The sequence below is a fragment of the Esox lucius genome, chromosome 18, assembly GCF_011004845.1.
Source record: "Esox lucius isolate fEsoLuc1 chromosome 18, fEsoLuc1.pri, whole genome shotgun sequence".
Taxonomy (NCBI): Eukaryota; Metazoa; Chordata; class Actinopteri; order Esociformes; family Esocidae; genus Esox; species Esox lucius.
In genome coordinates this window covers 2,546,390-2,562,693 of record NC_047586.1, presented here as the reverse complement: position 1 = coordinate 2,562,693, position 16,304 = coordinate 2,546,390, and the positions used below count along the sequence as shown (strand labels likewise).

At 41.5% G+C, this 16,304-nt stretch overlaps 1 protein-coding gene across 3 annotated transcripts; it reads left to right on the top strand.

Annotated features, from left to right (window-relative positions):
* Positions 1–207: 207 nt before the first annotated feature.
* On the top strand, positions 208–15,871 carry mapre3b (microtubule-associated protein, RP/EB family, member 3b). 3 transcript variants are annotated; one of them, XM_010868367.4, is made up of 9 exons: positions 210–340; positions 5,891–6,015; positions 8,094–8,239; positions 8,727–8,883; positions 8,966–9,037; positions 9,402–9,541; positions 9,632–9,784; positions 13,897–13,951; positions 14,124–15,871. In XM_010868367.4, exons 2-8 carry the CDS (start codon positions 5,895–5,897, stop codon positions 13,945–13,947), a joined length of 840 nt encoding a protein of 279 aa, XP_010866669.1. In that variant the 5' UTR covers positions 210–340; positions 5,891–5,894; the 3' UTR covers positions 13,948–13,951; positions 14,124–15,871. The 3 variants fall into 3 exon arrangements, with proteins under 3 accessions (XP_010866668.1, XP_010866671.1, XP_010866669.1); XM_010868366.5 differs by lacking the exon at positions 13,897–13,951 and having other exon boundaries at positions 208–340; XM_010868369.5 differs by lacking the exons at positions 8,966–9,037; positions 13,897–13,951 and having other exon boundaries at positions 208–340.
* Positions 15,872–16,304: the final 433 nt, after the last annotated feature.

The window sequence follows — 16,304 nt, the reverse complement described above, 5'->3', positions numbered from 1 at the left end:
TAACCTAATCTCGATCTGTAGTCACCTCGTTTTATTTGAAAATGTATTAATAAACAGTTGATATTATCCCCAGGTCGATACCAAGCTAAGCCTCAGACAAGCAGGTGAGGTAGATCTTTAATGTAGTCAGGGGGGAATCCGAGTTGGAGACCGTCGCGCTGTGACGCAGGACTAAATCAGTCATGACCACCTCTACCGGTAGGTGGCGCGCTGGTGGGCGCAGGCAGTAGCTCGATGTTACCAGAGTGAACAGGCAATAGCAACGCAGCAGGCGGCATCAACCAAGACCGACTCAAGTCAGAAAAATACCGAATCAGAAAGAGACTCTTTTAACAAGACAGTGAGTAAATGTTTTTAATCATCGTCAACATATTTTATTTAAGGTTTTTAATAGAACTTTATGACATCTAATTCCGTTTAAATAGTTAGATTCCTGACGTCGTTAGTCAGGTACTGCCCTGGCGGCACCAGTACCACCGCAGTTGGTCTCATTCAGCGCTGCCTGGAGTGCCCTGCAGCTCAGGGAGTTGGGCGTGTTGTGTGTGTGTGTGTGTGAATGTATGTAATTCTGAGTATGTGTACTTACAAGTGGTTAGATAGTTAGTTTCTGTGTTATTACCGGAGCCTCCAGCGACGGTTGGGTAAAAACTGGTCCGGTTTAATTTAAGAATGACAACGTCACATAATTAACATCACTGTACTTGTCAGACTGGAGACAGTTATGTTGTGGTAAAGACGTTAAGCGTGTTGCTCAGATAGATAGTACATCGGCTAACAGATTAGGTCGCTAGCTAGGTCAGCCTGTCGCAGCTTAATAGCCCTACGCAGTAAACTCACAGTTTTGGTAGCCTAGCCTCTGGGTAGCTTGTCGAGTTGTTTTGGTTGAAGTAAGACAAGTCTTTGACAGCGGTCAAATATGAACGAGGGGTTTTATAGTGTTACCCTAGTATTTATTAACTGACCGTGTTCACTTACTGTGTCGCAGGGGGATACAACTTTTCGTTGTCATGTAGTACGGTGCGCAGTGGCGGGTTGTCATGATGACTTGCCTACTCACTAGCTGGCTATGAGATTCTCAACGGTCAACACTTATGAAACACACTGAATCTAAGTCGGGAGGAGGAAGGAGTTCTTAACTCCCTTCTACTCTCCCCCCACACCCCAGGGACCTCACTAGAAAATCATAGATGGGGGGCTAAGCCTCGTTTTGAGGGGTCTGGGGGTACTCCCCAAAACATATTTTCATCGTGTTATTTTAGAGTACAAATTGGTGTAAAATCTTATCAAAATAAGGTTATTTTTGGTCAAGGTTGGCTAAAAATATAACTGTCTCATAGTTTGTGTTTGACACTGATCTAATATGACTTAAATTATATCCAAATACAGAGATTAAAGTCCACTCTGTCTTCATCCATCCAACACCAACTAAAGTCACAAAAACGGCCGTGCTATGTAGCCAAAATACTTTTGTCAACTGTAGTTTAAACAAAAACAGATTTAGTCATAAGCCAATTCATCTCGGAATAGAGTCGTAAAAAATGCATCATAATTTAAAAAAGAAACATTTAACAACCGATATCCCTTCATCTGAACAGAATAAGTTGCAATGTTATCTTCAAACCCTAACAAACATGAATCTGTGAAGCACGCACACTGATGATTATTAGTAACATACAAATGTTGGCTAACATGTCATTAATGGGAAATTTTCAGTAGTTGGTTAGTGTTGTCGAAATACGCACCCCTATTATCCGCCACTGTCCCCAATTGTTGGCCACCTTACTATTTTGTTGAATTACATTACAATTTATTTATATTTTTATTAGAAACGATAGATCTTAGTCTTCTCTGAAGTGCCTACTAGAAAGTTGTAGCTTGCTTTCTAGAAAAAAAGGCTGATCGTCGCAAGTCGAATTTGACGAACTGCAACAATTTCCATACATGACGTTTTTAAGATCTTAATTTAATTTTTTTTACCTCCATACATTCCTGTAGAAAAGGGTGGTGGGCTGGCTGAGGTTATATTGATTAGCAAAACGTACCGTTGCTTTCCAGTGCTATTACATTTTGGACTTGAGAGGATTTACTTCTCCGACCACTAGAAACGTTAGCTACAATTTACAGAAGACAGCTCGATTCAGATGAGCGAGTTACGTTCAATGCATCAAACTCAACCGAACGTGCTGCCAAATGAACACGATTCTAAGTTTAGATGTGATGGAAAGGTTGACGAAAAAATATATAATTTTTGATATATTGATTTGTTTAGGGGGGTAATTCATATTTTGGGGGGCTAAAAGCCCCCTGAAAACAGGCCTAGCGTCTCTGCTTCCCCCTTTCTCCTTTTCACCTCTGTCCCCATCTCCTATTGTCATCCCTCCATCTTTCCCTCCTTTCACTTTCTCAAACTCTCCCCCTTTCTCAATCCTGCTCTCTTTCTTCCTTATATTTTTCTCTTTCCCTCAACCCCCTCTCTCTTGCCCTCTCCTTCCCTCTTATGTGTGTGTGTGTGTGTGTGTGTGTGTGTGAGAGAGAGACCGACATCCAGACAGACAGGCATTCAGGAAGAGAGACAGACAGACAGGTGATGTCATGAAGGGGGAATCCTCAGAATGTTATGGAGATTTAAAAGAGTAATTGAACTGACACGCATGCTCACCAGTATATGGAGAAGTCACGCTGTTTTCCTTTCTTCAGCCATGTGCCTGATATTAGTTTAGAGGCCAAGGTACTTATATTCTACATATAGCCTATGTGATATATTATCAGAGGTTTAGTTCAGCTTTACTAGATCTATATGATATATTATCAAAGGTTTAGTATCAGCTATACTACATCTATGTGATGTATTATCAAAGGTTTAGTATCAGCTATACTACATCTATATGATATATTATCAAAGGTTTAGTATCAGCTATACTACATCTATATGATATATTATCAAAGGTTTAGTATCAGCTATACTACATCTATGTGATGTATTATCAAAGGTTTAGTATCAGCTATACTACATCTATATGATATATTATCAAAGGTTTAGTATCAGCTATACTACATCTATATGATGTATTATCAACGGTTTAGTATCAGCTATGCTACATCTATATGATGTATTATCAGAGGTTTAGTATCAGCTATACTACATCTATATGATGTATTATCAAAAGTTTAGTATCAGCTTTACTACATCTATATGATGTATTATCAAAGGTTTAGTATCTCTGCTATGCTACATCTATATGATGTATTATCAGAGGTTTAGTATCAGCTATACTACATCTATATGATATATTTTCAGATGTTTAGTATCAGCTATACTACATCTATATGATGTATTATCAGAGGTTTAGTATCAGCTATACTACATCTATATGATATATTATCAGAGGTTTAGTATCAGCTATACTACATCTATGTGATGTATTATCAGAGGTTTAGTATCAGCTATACTACATCTATATGATGTATTATCAACGGTTTAGTATCAGCTATACTACATCTATATGATATATTATCAGAGGTTTAGTATCAGCTATACTACATCTATATGATATATTATCAGAGGTTTAGTATCAGCTATACTACATCTATATGATATATTTTCAGATGTTTAGTATCAGCTATACTACATCTATATGATATATTATCAGAGGTTTAGTATCAGCTATACTACATCTATATGAAATATTTTCAGATGTTTAGTATCAGCTATACTACATCTATATGATATATTATCAGAGGTTTAGTATCAGCTATACTACATCTATATGATGTATTATCAAAGGTTTAGTATCAGCTATACTACATCTATATGATATATTATCAGAGGTTTAGTATCAGCTATACTACATCTATATGATGTATTATCAAAGGTTTAGTATCAGCTATACTACATCTATATGATGTATTATCAGAGGTTTAGTATCAGCTATACTACATCTATATGATATATTATCGGAGGTTTAGTATCAGCTATACTACATCTATATGATGTATTATCAAAGGTTTAGTAACCCCAATCTGGTAAAACTTTATCTTAATGTTCACATATTTACCACTCATTAGTACTTTATTAAGTAAATCATTCAATGATTCAAATTTTTTTTATAAAGCCCTCTTTACATCAGCAGTGGTCACCAAGTGCTTTTACAGAGTATGCATCAGAAACAGGAAAGAAAAATTTAGAATAAGAGAAGGCTTATCATCCAACTGGGCAGAAGCACACAAAAAAAGTACTGCTTTGAGGTATGATTACAATCAGATTCACTCAGCTAAAAACGATACATCTTCTCTCTACAGGAATTGAAACATTATGAGTTTGACGACAAATCTTAGAAACTATTGTCCAGACAGATGCATAAGACCGAGAGTGATCATAGGGTTAAATCTGTGAATGGGTTTACTCTTCCCGTGGTTTAAAATGTCTCTGTGTAGCAGACCCTAACATGCAGAAGTTTCTGAAGGAGTGTAATCTCCCCTTTCTGAAGGAGTGTAATCTCCCCTTTCTGAAGGAGTGTAATCTTCCCTTTCTGAAGGAGTGTAATCTCCCCTTTCTGAAGGAGTGTAATCTCCTATCAGTGTTTTAATAAGTTACCTTTTCTGGCCTGCAAATAATTTATGACCAACCATACTTACATTACAAATGTAATCTAATCTACTTACATTACAAAACAAATTTAATCTAATCTAATCTTCTTACATTACAAAACAAATCTAATCTATTTTCATTACAAAACAAATCTAATCTAATCTATTTACATTACAAAACAAATTGAATTTAATCTAAACTACTTACTTTACTAAATAAATGTGAAGTCCTCCATTTAATTTCAGAATCCCGATGTGGCCCACAAGGGAAAAACTTTGCCCAACTTCATTCCATTCAGTAGCCCCTCGTTCCATACAGTAGCCCCTCGCTCCATATAGTAGCCACTCGTTCCATACAGTAGCCCCTCGCTCCATACAGTAGCCCCTCACTCCATACAGTAGCCCCTCACTCCAAACAGTAGCCCCTCACTCCATATAGTAGCCCCTCGTTCCATACAGTAACTCCTCGCTCCTTTCTGCAGCTCCTCGTTCCATACAGTAGCCCCTCACTCCATATAGTAGCCCCTCGTTCCATACAGTAACTCCTCGCTCCTTTCTGCAGCTCCTCGTTCCATACAGTAGCCCCTCGCTCCATATAGTAGCCCCTCGTTCCATACAGTAACTCCTCGCTCCTTTCTGCAGCTCCTCGTTCCATACAGTAGCCCCTTGTTCCATACAGTAGCCCCTCGTTCCATACAGTAGCCTCTCACTCCATATAGTAGCCCCTTGTTCCATACAGTAGCCCCTCGTTCCATACAGTAGCCCCTCGTTCCATACAGTAGCCTCTCACTCCATATAGTAGCCCCTCATTCCATACAGTAGCCCCTTGTTCCATACAGTAGCCCCTCACTCCATACAGTAGCCTCTCACTCCATACAGTAGCCCCTCATTCCATACAGTAACCCCTCACTCCATATAGTAGCCCCTTGTTCCATACAGTAGCCCCTGCGCTGGAATACTCATCATAAGAACATATCCTAAATGAGTAAGAAGTCAGTTTAAATGTAAAATAGTTTTCTTTTTTTCCCTGTACCGTTTCCTGTCTCTGATATCTGAGGTCCTGTGTGTGTGTTTGTTTGTGTGTGTCTTTAGGTGGTTATAATAAGATTATGCTAAACCTTTTGTTCACGTGGAGAGCTGGGTGATGTCTCTGGCAGTCTGCTTGTCTGTGTTGTCTGCCTAACCCCAACTAAACTTAAGACAATTTGCTGAATGAACACTGTTTGAAAAAACACTTAAAATAGGATAGAAACTTACAGTGTAATGTAATTTAATGTACAATGTGCTTGTGTGTGTGTTGCAGAGTGATGGCGGTCAATGTGTTCTCCATCTCTTCGGCCGTAGAGAATCTGAGTCGCCATGAAATGTTGACCTGGGTCAACGACTCACTACAGCTATCTTACACCAAGATAGAACAGCTATGTTCAGGTAACACTCCCACACACTCACACACACTCCCACACACTCACACACACTCCCACACACTCCCACACACACTCACACACACACACACTGTAGTCACTCGCTTCTTGTGTGCCCGTGTTAATATTCCTTTGTAGTCAGTGGGTAAAATAGTTGAAGTTCGACTTAAGTGCGCATTAAAAACATTAAAACTCTGCCTCTTTCTTAATTTGAAAACAGACAACGGATATGCCTTTGGTGGTTCGTCGATGATGTCAATAAACCACTCCCCCTCGCCAGATACCACTATAGTATCCACAGTAAGGGTATGCTGACTTCTGTCACTCCTTCAGTATTTGTAGACGTCTGTACACATGATATATTTTTAGGATGGAAGCTGTGGAGAAACTAAAAAACAAATTTTGTAGCTACATTTAAACTTATTGATCTAGTTTATTTTCTTTTTGTTCAGCATTAAATGAAACGATATGATGGTGCGTTGAGCAGTTACACTGTTTAAATACCCATTAAGTCATAAATTAGGTGTTTATACAGTGCCCTTGAAAATTATCGGACCCCTTGGGAGACATGAAAATAAAATTGCAGATCAGCTTGATCCTAACCTAAGAATATTAGCAAAATCTAAGGTGAGTTCTTGGTTATATACAATGCGAGAGAGGCAGAAATAGTTTTCAAAATACATTGGGGAGGATTGTTTCTTTTCCTTTCAGGATTTGCATCCAGTCAGGCGTCCAGTCAAGTTTACAGGAAGGTAAATCTCCAGGTCTTACAGCATGAAAAAACAAGACAATAGCAGATAACGATGCGCTACTTCTACCCTGTAAACCTTTTATCAGGGGACAGAATCTAGAATTGCCATTAGTCCAGTGAGGCAATACTTAAATTGGCGAAACATAAGTTGATCTTTCATTCAAATGTGGAGGCTTTGTGTCTCCTTGCTGTAAGTTGTGGACTCGGCCCTTGTTAATTTGGAGCGACTTGATCACCACCCACCTGGAGAGGTCGCTGTTGGACTGCTTTCAGCCCAAATTGTTCAAATTAATTAAACCCAAATTAAATTCAAATTAATTAAGCCCAAATTAAATTCAAATTAATTAAGCACAAATTAAGTTCAAATTGTTCAAAGAAAAAAACCAAATTCTTAATCAAGAACGTGTCAGGAGTAATGTCTCCACACAAAATAGTCAAGAATCTATGAGCCAAGAAGCAGTTTGGATATCTTGTCCGAAGAAATCCTCTGCTATCATCAGACATAAATGTCAATGCCTGGAGTTAGCTAAACGTCATTAGAACTTCATTCGAAAGTTTTATGGTCTTGATGACAGTAGGGGCTTTCTTTTGGCATGATGTCTAAATAAAATTTTGGCACATGGTTGACATCTTATTGTAGTTTTGGAGGCTTGGTGACCCCAAGATTCAGTCAACTTCTGCATTTATCCAAACTGTGACACTTTTACCTCTCAAACCATCCGCTTCACTGTGTTTGGGGGCAAAATACAGTTGGGTCTTCTTCCGTGTTCTCTGGCTTTTCCCATGTTGCCAGATGACTGGGGGGGTTTAGTCTGTTTGTCATCTCATATTTTACGGATGACCACATAAGAATTCCCGAAGAATCTTGGATTTTGATCATAAGATTTTTGGAGGGGTGACAATGATTGTGACATGCATGGTTTTGATGAAGATTTTTTTGTCTATTTTCAGTCAATTAATGGTTAGATTCATAGTGTCAGATCAAGCTGTTTTAACTACAATATTATTTTTTTTTACAGGTAATTTTATCATGGCCAGTTTTACTTATCTTTACTTCAGGTATCAATAATTCTGGAGGGCACTGTATTTCACACATTGACACAGTTTTATTCAATAAACTAACCTGATAAATGGTATCGCTCATACAACTACATTTTCTGCCACATTTTCTGTCGCAGTTTCGCAGACACAGAATCAAACCCAGGCCTGGACTAACAAAACCTGCCCAAACATTTTTTCTGAAGGACAAGTGGCAAAACGGTTTACGTCAGTGTTGTTATTAAACAACGACAGGTTAAACATGTCCATGTTTTTGCTTGTGTGTGTGTGTGTAGGTGCAGCCTATTGTCAGTTTATGGACATGTTGTTTCCGGGGAGTGTCCTGCTGAAGAAGGTCAAATTCTCAGCCCGTCTGGAGCATGAGTTTATCAACAACTTCAAGGTTCTGCAGGCCTCCTTCAAAAGAATGGGTGTGGACAAGGTACACACAACCCAACACACACAGTGACAACCACATACACACACACAGTGACAACCACATACACACACAGTGACAACCACATACACACACAGTGACAACCATATACACGCAGTGACAACCACATACACACACAGTGACAACCACATACACACACAGTGACAACCACATACACACACAGTGACAACCATATACACGCAGTGACAACCACATACACACACAGTGACAACCACATACACACACAGTGACAACCACATACACACACAGTGACAACCACATACACTCCACACAAACACACTGGACTAGACATTAATGTTAGTAATCGTTAGTAGAAAAGTGATTTATCTGTCCGATGTTGGTAGAGCAAGGCACTAAGGACCCCAGGGTTGTGGGTTTGATTCCCAGGAGAGGGCCGATACAAAGCTTTATAGTGTGTGTCCAGGGGTTTTGGGACATCGTGTGAGGTTGTCACTGTGTGTGTCTGGTTCAGATCATCCCTGTGGAACGGCTGGTGAAGGGGAGGTTTCAGGACAACTTTGAGTTCATCCAGTGGTTTAAGAAGTTCTTTGATGCCAACTATGACGGGAAAGACTATGATCCTCTGGTCACACGACAGGGGCACGAGAGCACCCCCTCACCCAACCCAGGTATACACACACACACACTCACATCACACACACACACACACACACTCACATCATGTCCTCACTGCTCCTCTAACTCTGACAGGTCATCTCATTATCCACCAACCCAAACGTCCCTCATCCTCTTCCTCATCTTCCTCCTCCTCCCGCACCCCAGGTAAATCTCCATCCTGTCTGTCTGCCTTCCTGTCTGTCTGTTTGCCTGTCTGTCTGCATGTCCGTGCCTGCTTGTTCCTCTGCTGATTGTATCGTTATTTTGACTTCTCCTGTCATAATTTTTGCCCATTTCTTTCTCTTTCTTGTGTCATTGAGTGTTTCATGTGGTTATGTAGTGAGGTATGTAAGGCTGTTGTAGTTATGTTGTGGGGAATAAATGAGGTCTGATATAGTTATGTAATGAGGTTTGAATGAGGTATGTTAATAGTTATGTTGTGAGGAATAAATGATGTAATGTTAAGTAGTCGGTTAGGGTTTATTGGTTGATAGATACCATGTGTTTTTCTCATTTGCTGTGTGTCCAGGCCCCCAGAGGACATCCCCCACAGCGAACAAGACAGTCCATGCCCCTCCAAGGCTGATTAACTCCGCCCCCATCCGCAGAGCAACCCCCAGCAGAGCCAATGGAGCATCAGACGCTGAAATGCTAGAACTGAACCAGCAGGTACAAACACTCACAGATTTAAAGCAGTGACCTGGGAGGTGCCTTCAGGACACAGGACATTACTTAAATGGGGAACAAATGTGTGTTTAGATGTTGGACCTGAAGCTGACAGTCGAAGGGTTGGAGAAGGAAAGAGATTTCTACTTCAGTAAGCTGAGAGACATCGAGCTGATCTGTCAGGAGAATGAGACCGACACAGACCCTGTGCTCTCCAAGATTATGGATGTACTATACGCTACCGAGGTAGGACAAACACACTCATATGCAGACTCACAAACACACACACCCACACACACACACTGATATGCACACACACAAGCAAGCACACACACACCAAAGGAGAACGATTGACCCTTCTCATTGATGCCTGGAAAGTTCAATGCCGATCACAGTACTGTAGAAAACAGGATCTCCCATTAGAGTTCATTGGAGTATAGTCGAGCTTCGTGGCCTATATTTGTGAATTTACATTTTTCTCCCAAAGGCAGTCATGTCAATAATTGCTTCTATTAGGTGACCTTGAACCGATTATCTAGAAGTCTCGCACAAATTACAATATAAGGATAATTTAGTGGTCAGTGGCAGCCTGCAGTACCTCATTTCAGACACTCACTGAGAGGGGGCATCAGCGAGCTGGCCTGCTCTGGCACTTACATGCTGGAGAAGCTCAAACCGTGAGACGACGTCTTAACTCTAACCACTTCCGTGAATTTAAATTCTCATTGAGTCTTTACAAAGAAATGAATGCCGGCACATAATTAATTTGCTCTGTCTATACACCGATCAGCCATAACATTAGGAATACTGACAGGTGAAGTGAATAACACGGATAATCTCATTATCATGGCACCTGTCAGTGAGTGGGATGTATTAGGCCGCAATTGAACAATCTGTCCTCAAAGTTGAAGTGTTAAAAGCAGGAAAAATGTGCAAGCATAATGATCTGAGCGACTTTGACAAGGGCCGAATTGTGATGACTAGACGACTGGGTCAGAGCATCTCCAAAACTGCAGCCCTTGTTCCCGGTCAGCAGTGGTCAGGACTAGTGCGGCACGATTAACCGAATTATAATTGAAATTGCGATATTGACGTGTGCAATATCCAAATCGCCAACTTACGTGATTTTTAGCTCCAACAAAAGGTGAATGAGATGCGCTTCATGCAATGCAACTAGCATGCATCATACATCCGACATAGTTTTTCAAACATAGAAAACACTGCAAACGCCACTGCATTAAATGAGCAGTTAAACAAATAGTTCAACATGGCTGCACCTTCAAAGTGGTATAAGTGTAAAATAGAAAACAATTCTATTCAGTTTAATAGCACATTATATAGGCTGTGATCCATAGTTTTAAGTGAGATTATTTACACCCTGTGAGATTACACGCTGCTAACACCCATGTTTGAAAATCGCAAATCATAACCGAAATCGCAATATTTGTCAAATAAATCGCAATTCAATATTTCATCAAAATCGTGCAGCCCTAGTCAGGACCTATCAAAAGTGGTCCAAGGAAGTAAAAGTGGGCAGGGTCATGGACAGGGTCATGGGCAGGGTCATGGGTCATGGGCAGGGTCATGGGTCATGGGCAGCCAAGACTCATTGATGCACGTGGGGAGTGAAGGTTGGCCTGTGTGGTCCGATCCAACAGACGAGCTACTGTAGCTCAAATTGCTGAAAAAGTTTATGCTGGTACTGATAGAAAGCTGTCAGAACACACTGTTCATTGTGTATGGTTCTGTGTAGCCGCAGACCAGTCAGGGTGCCCATGATGACTCCTGTCCAGTGCTGAAAGGGCCTACAATGGGCCCGTGAGAATCAGAACTGGACCAAGGAGCAATGGAAGAAGGTGTCCTGGTCTGATGAATCACGTTTTCTTTAACATCACGTGGATGGCTGGGTGCGTGTGTGTCACTTACCTGGAGAACACATGGCACCAGGATGCACTGTGGGAAAGAGGCAAGCTGGCAGAGACAGTGTGATGCTTTGGGCAATGTTCTGCTGGGAAACCTTGTGTCCTGCCATTCATGTGGATGTTACTTTAACACGTACCACCTACCAAAGCATTGTTGCAGACCATGTGCATCCTTTCATGGCAACGGTATTCCCTGATGGCATTGGCCTCTTTCAGCAGGATAATGCGCCCTGCCACAAAGCAAAAATGGTTCAGGAATGGCTTGAAGAACACAACAACCAGTTCAAGGTGTTGACTTGGCCTCCAATTCCCCAGTTCTCAATCCCATCGAGCATCTGTGGGATGTGCTGGACAAACAGGTCCGATCCATGGAAGCCCCACCTCGCAACTTACAGGACTTAAAGGATCTGCTGCTAACACCTTGGTGTCAGATACCACAGCACACATTCAGAGGTCTAGTGGAGTCCATGCCTCAACAGGTCAGGGCTGTTTTGTTGGCAAAAGGGGGCACAGTTGCTCCCTAACACCTCCAAGAAAGATGCCTAATGTAATACAAATGTTCATAAGAATAAGAGAGGTAGAACTTATCAAATGAATAAAATAGTAACAAACCGTTTAAAAGTCATACTAACAATATTGTTTATGTTTATGTGTTTGAAAGGTAAAATTCTGTATTTTACTATTTGATGTTAAATGGTTTCTCATTGGCATGGTCTGGGGAAGGAGTTACCAATGCCTTTTTCTGGTTTCTAATCTGCTTCCCAGGTGTGGATAAAGTTCTCTGTCACTGTGTCATAGGTGTGCAGGAGGGGTTGCTTTTAAGATCAGTGTATCTTCACAGTAAAGATGTCAGAAGAAGTGGGTGGTGCTTGGATGTTGCAATTATTGGGAAGGAAAATGTGTCCATTCTTATCGAATACACAGTGACGTTAAAGATTTAGAAAGCACTATGTAAATCTTCAATCCCTGATTGTAGTAATATTCACATTATAAACGCGTTCGCACTGTGTAAATGGTCGGAAATGCAGTTAAAGGCAAAACAATGTTCTCCTTAGTCTTTCAATCATGCAAAAGGTTTCATTTGACAGAGATGCAAATATTGGTTACAGTTTTAGAAAGAAGCTATATTTGAACATGCAACAGCTAGCATGGTTTCATAATAGTACTATATGTATCTAGGATGGTGCCTTTGCCTACTTACTGGTGTAATGTATGTTGAAAACCAACATAATAAAAAGGCATTATGGGTACATTTTCCTGAACATTTTGAAGGTCAGATTTTGGCTTAAATTCTTTTAAAACATTAAAGACATGCGTTGTAAACAAACAAACAAAATAGTTTTCAAAGTAATGTTTTGGGTTCGTAGTCTAGTTTCAGAATGCTGCCTCCTTTGCTCAGACGGTAAAGTGGTGGGTGTCACGGTGTTCAGCATGTGCCAACCTGACGACTACGTAAACAGAACCAACTGTTCAGATGTGAATCAACCAAACGTGACTGGCAACTACACAGTTAAGTCTCAACAAAGTCTGGCAACATTGTCTGCCGCCTCCGTTATGGCAACATCTCTGTTGGGATCTCCGATGTAAACCAGAATTATGTTAGAGCGTGAAATGCACATTAAAACAGGTGACATCTCACCTAGCGAAATTATTCCCCTGCCATTCTATTCAACCTGATGTTCTTCCTCCTGGAAAGATGCGTGTGGAGGACACACACTCCCAGCTACTTGTTTCTGCGGTGCAGATATGCACCTTTTACTGAATGATGATTTTACATGCAAATATTGTGCTAAACAATCCAATTAATCACAGAGCCAAATGAACAGCTAATTTCAATGCGATTCGGTTCACTAATATTGTGGCATGGAAGCCCCCCCCCCCCCTTTCCGTCATTGGTGTCCTGCCGCCGCCCCTGTGACAACCACCTGGCCCTGAAAGCAGTTCCACAGCTTTCCCTTAACGCACTCCTGCGCCCCTATCGGGCCAACTTAAGGGGAGTGCAAAAGGGGCCTGGAGAAGCCGCTCAACAGATGAGGAGATGCAGAAGGGAACATGAGGAAGTGACACCAGACCCTGCTGCTTTCTGCCTTTCTCTGGTCCAGCGATGTGGGAACAGAACAAGGAGGTCGAGGGCCAGGAGACCAAGGGTGCCTTCTAAGTGTCATTCACCTGCACCCATACCTGCCAAACTGCAAGGCCGTCGAGGATGACGCTAAAATCAATTTGTAAAACAGTGAACTTCCCCTTTAAGTGTATTCAGTTAGATTACCTGCAAGTTAAATTGGGGAGGTACAGGGGCTCCAACAGGCTCTGGTATAGACTTCACACCGTTAGCTGGGTTCATACAACACCCTTCTTCTGCTGAACAAACATCCCAGATATCTTCACCTCTCCACTCCAGTACATCTCCCATGCTCACCTCTGCTCTTTCACCAGGGCGAGGTTGATAAAGAGAATACCTTCTCAGCCAACCTACCTGATCACTAAAGAGGTGAATAAAATTAAGGAATACACACTCATACACACCCTGATCACAAAGTCATTAACATGCAAACCCATACACACACACACACAAACACACACAGCCAGTTTCTCATCTCTGTCTGACCATTGTATGTGTGAATGTGTGTTTGTTTGTTTGTTTGTTTGTTTGTATGTATTAGAAAGGGTTTGCGGTGCCAGAAGATGAAGACGTGGAGGAGACACAGAGGGACCAGGATGAATACTGAACCCTAACCCATTACTCCATTACCCCACACCTCTATCTTCATTACTCCATTACCCCACACCTCTCTCTTCATTACTCCATTACCCCACACCTCTATCTTCATTACTCCATTACCCCACACCTCTCTCTTCATCACTCCATTACCCCACACCTCTCTCTTCATTACTCCATTACCCCACACCTCTCTCTTCATTACTCCATTACCCCACACCTCTCTCTTCATTACTCCGACACTGTGCACTTCACACTCCATCTCTGTACACCTCTTTTCTCTAAACACTTCCCTCTCAATCTCCCTATTCTCGATCTCTTCACACCTTCTGTCTCTCCACATCTCCCTCCCCAGAACATTGCTTCAAGATTCTAAACTCCTGTCTGCCTTTTTTAACCCCCAATTTATCTTTTCTGTTGCTCACTCTCCACTCTCCGACCAAACTCCCCAGACAGGGGTTAGCAAGATCTCAGGCTAACCCTAGCGGAATGCAAGGCTAAACGCTAGCTCTGAACACTTCATGTGTATGGGAGGTGTAAGCTGGATGCTAGGCTAACGACTACCTCTGTACAGTTAATATGTATGGGAGGTGTTAGCAGGATGCTAGGGTAATGGCTAGTTCTGAACAGTTAATGTGTATAGGTGTTGGCAGAATGCTTGCCTGACAGTTGGCTCAGAACAGACAATGTGTATGTGAGGTATTAGCACTGGGCATACATCTAGAGCGCCCTCTGTTTATAAATAACTGTCACATCAAAGTCAAGCAAGAACTCAATCTCAGAACCCCCAACTAAATTCTCTCAAGGTTCTCTCAGATGGAGAAACTCAGTCCACAGACTTAACAGTCCAGTTTACAATGCACTTGTCCTATAGCAGTCCCTGCATTCACAATACGGACTCATCACCAGCTGTCCTGTACCATACTCAAGTCAGGATGTTGTCACTTGTCAAGTCACTGGGCTGTCAGGGAAACAGTCTGTTTTAAGGAAGCTGTTGACCAGACTGCATGATGTTCCTGTGATGTCTGTCTTTTTGATTGGTTATTTTCTGTTCCTTAAAAAGTCTGGATTAGAGGAGGGAGAGGGGAGGTCCTTTTCGTAGCAAAACAAACCAGTCAGAATAATCCAAAAGCAGTTGTGGTTGACTGAAGCCAGCAGAAGCAGAGACAGTGGTCTCTTGGAGCAAAATTACAGAACATTCCGATTGAACTAGATTGTACTAGAACAGACAGAACTATGTCAGACGTCTGTCAGTTGTATGCATGACATTTTTAAACGCACTGTTCTGTAGTTTTTAAACTCTGAATCCCCCTAGTTCTATTTTTGTATTGTATTTGAACGCGAAGTAAGTTTGCGTTAGCATCGAGTGACTAACGAGGCGAACAATGTGAATCTATTTATTACCAAAAGGTTTCTATTATTAAACTAAACGAATGAACAAACACTACTTGTACACCGTAGATACTAATGGATGAATATTGAGAATTTATTGTTAATCGACTTGAAGTGTTTTTAGCTGCTGTTTTTGATTTGGAGTTTCTTACTGTTGTTAACATGTTGCACTGCGTTAAAACGCCACCGTTGCTGCCATGGTTACGGGGGCTCATCCCCCTGTTGTCAGGGGAGCGCTGTGATGGACATTCATTACTGAGGCTGAATAAAGAGATGTGTTCACAACCAGAACGGACAGGTTGCAATTCGTGTCTTATTATACGTGGAGGAGCACACACCCCAATCCTTCAGCTTAAACGTGCGTACAGTAGTCCTACATTCAAACTGTAATACAGAACATCTAAACTATTTAAATGAAATCTTAGCAAGTTTGCACAGACGTCCTCTACCCAGAGCCGGCGCCATGGGGGGCAAAATGGGGCGTTGCCCCCTCAGATAGAAATTCGGGGCATAACCCACAGGTCTTCCTTCAACTGCACAGATATAGCTTCGTTTGTGTCCCATCAAAGTTTCATGTTTTTCTCTTTTGGGTGAACTCTCCGCTGTCTCCCCTATCTCACTGGAAAACAGCAAGTCCTGAGTGTGCAGGCAAGCACACACACACGCACAGAGAAAACCAATGACGCCGATCTGTGAGATCTGGAAAAGAATAGAGGAGGTAGAAACAAAGGAA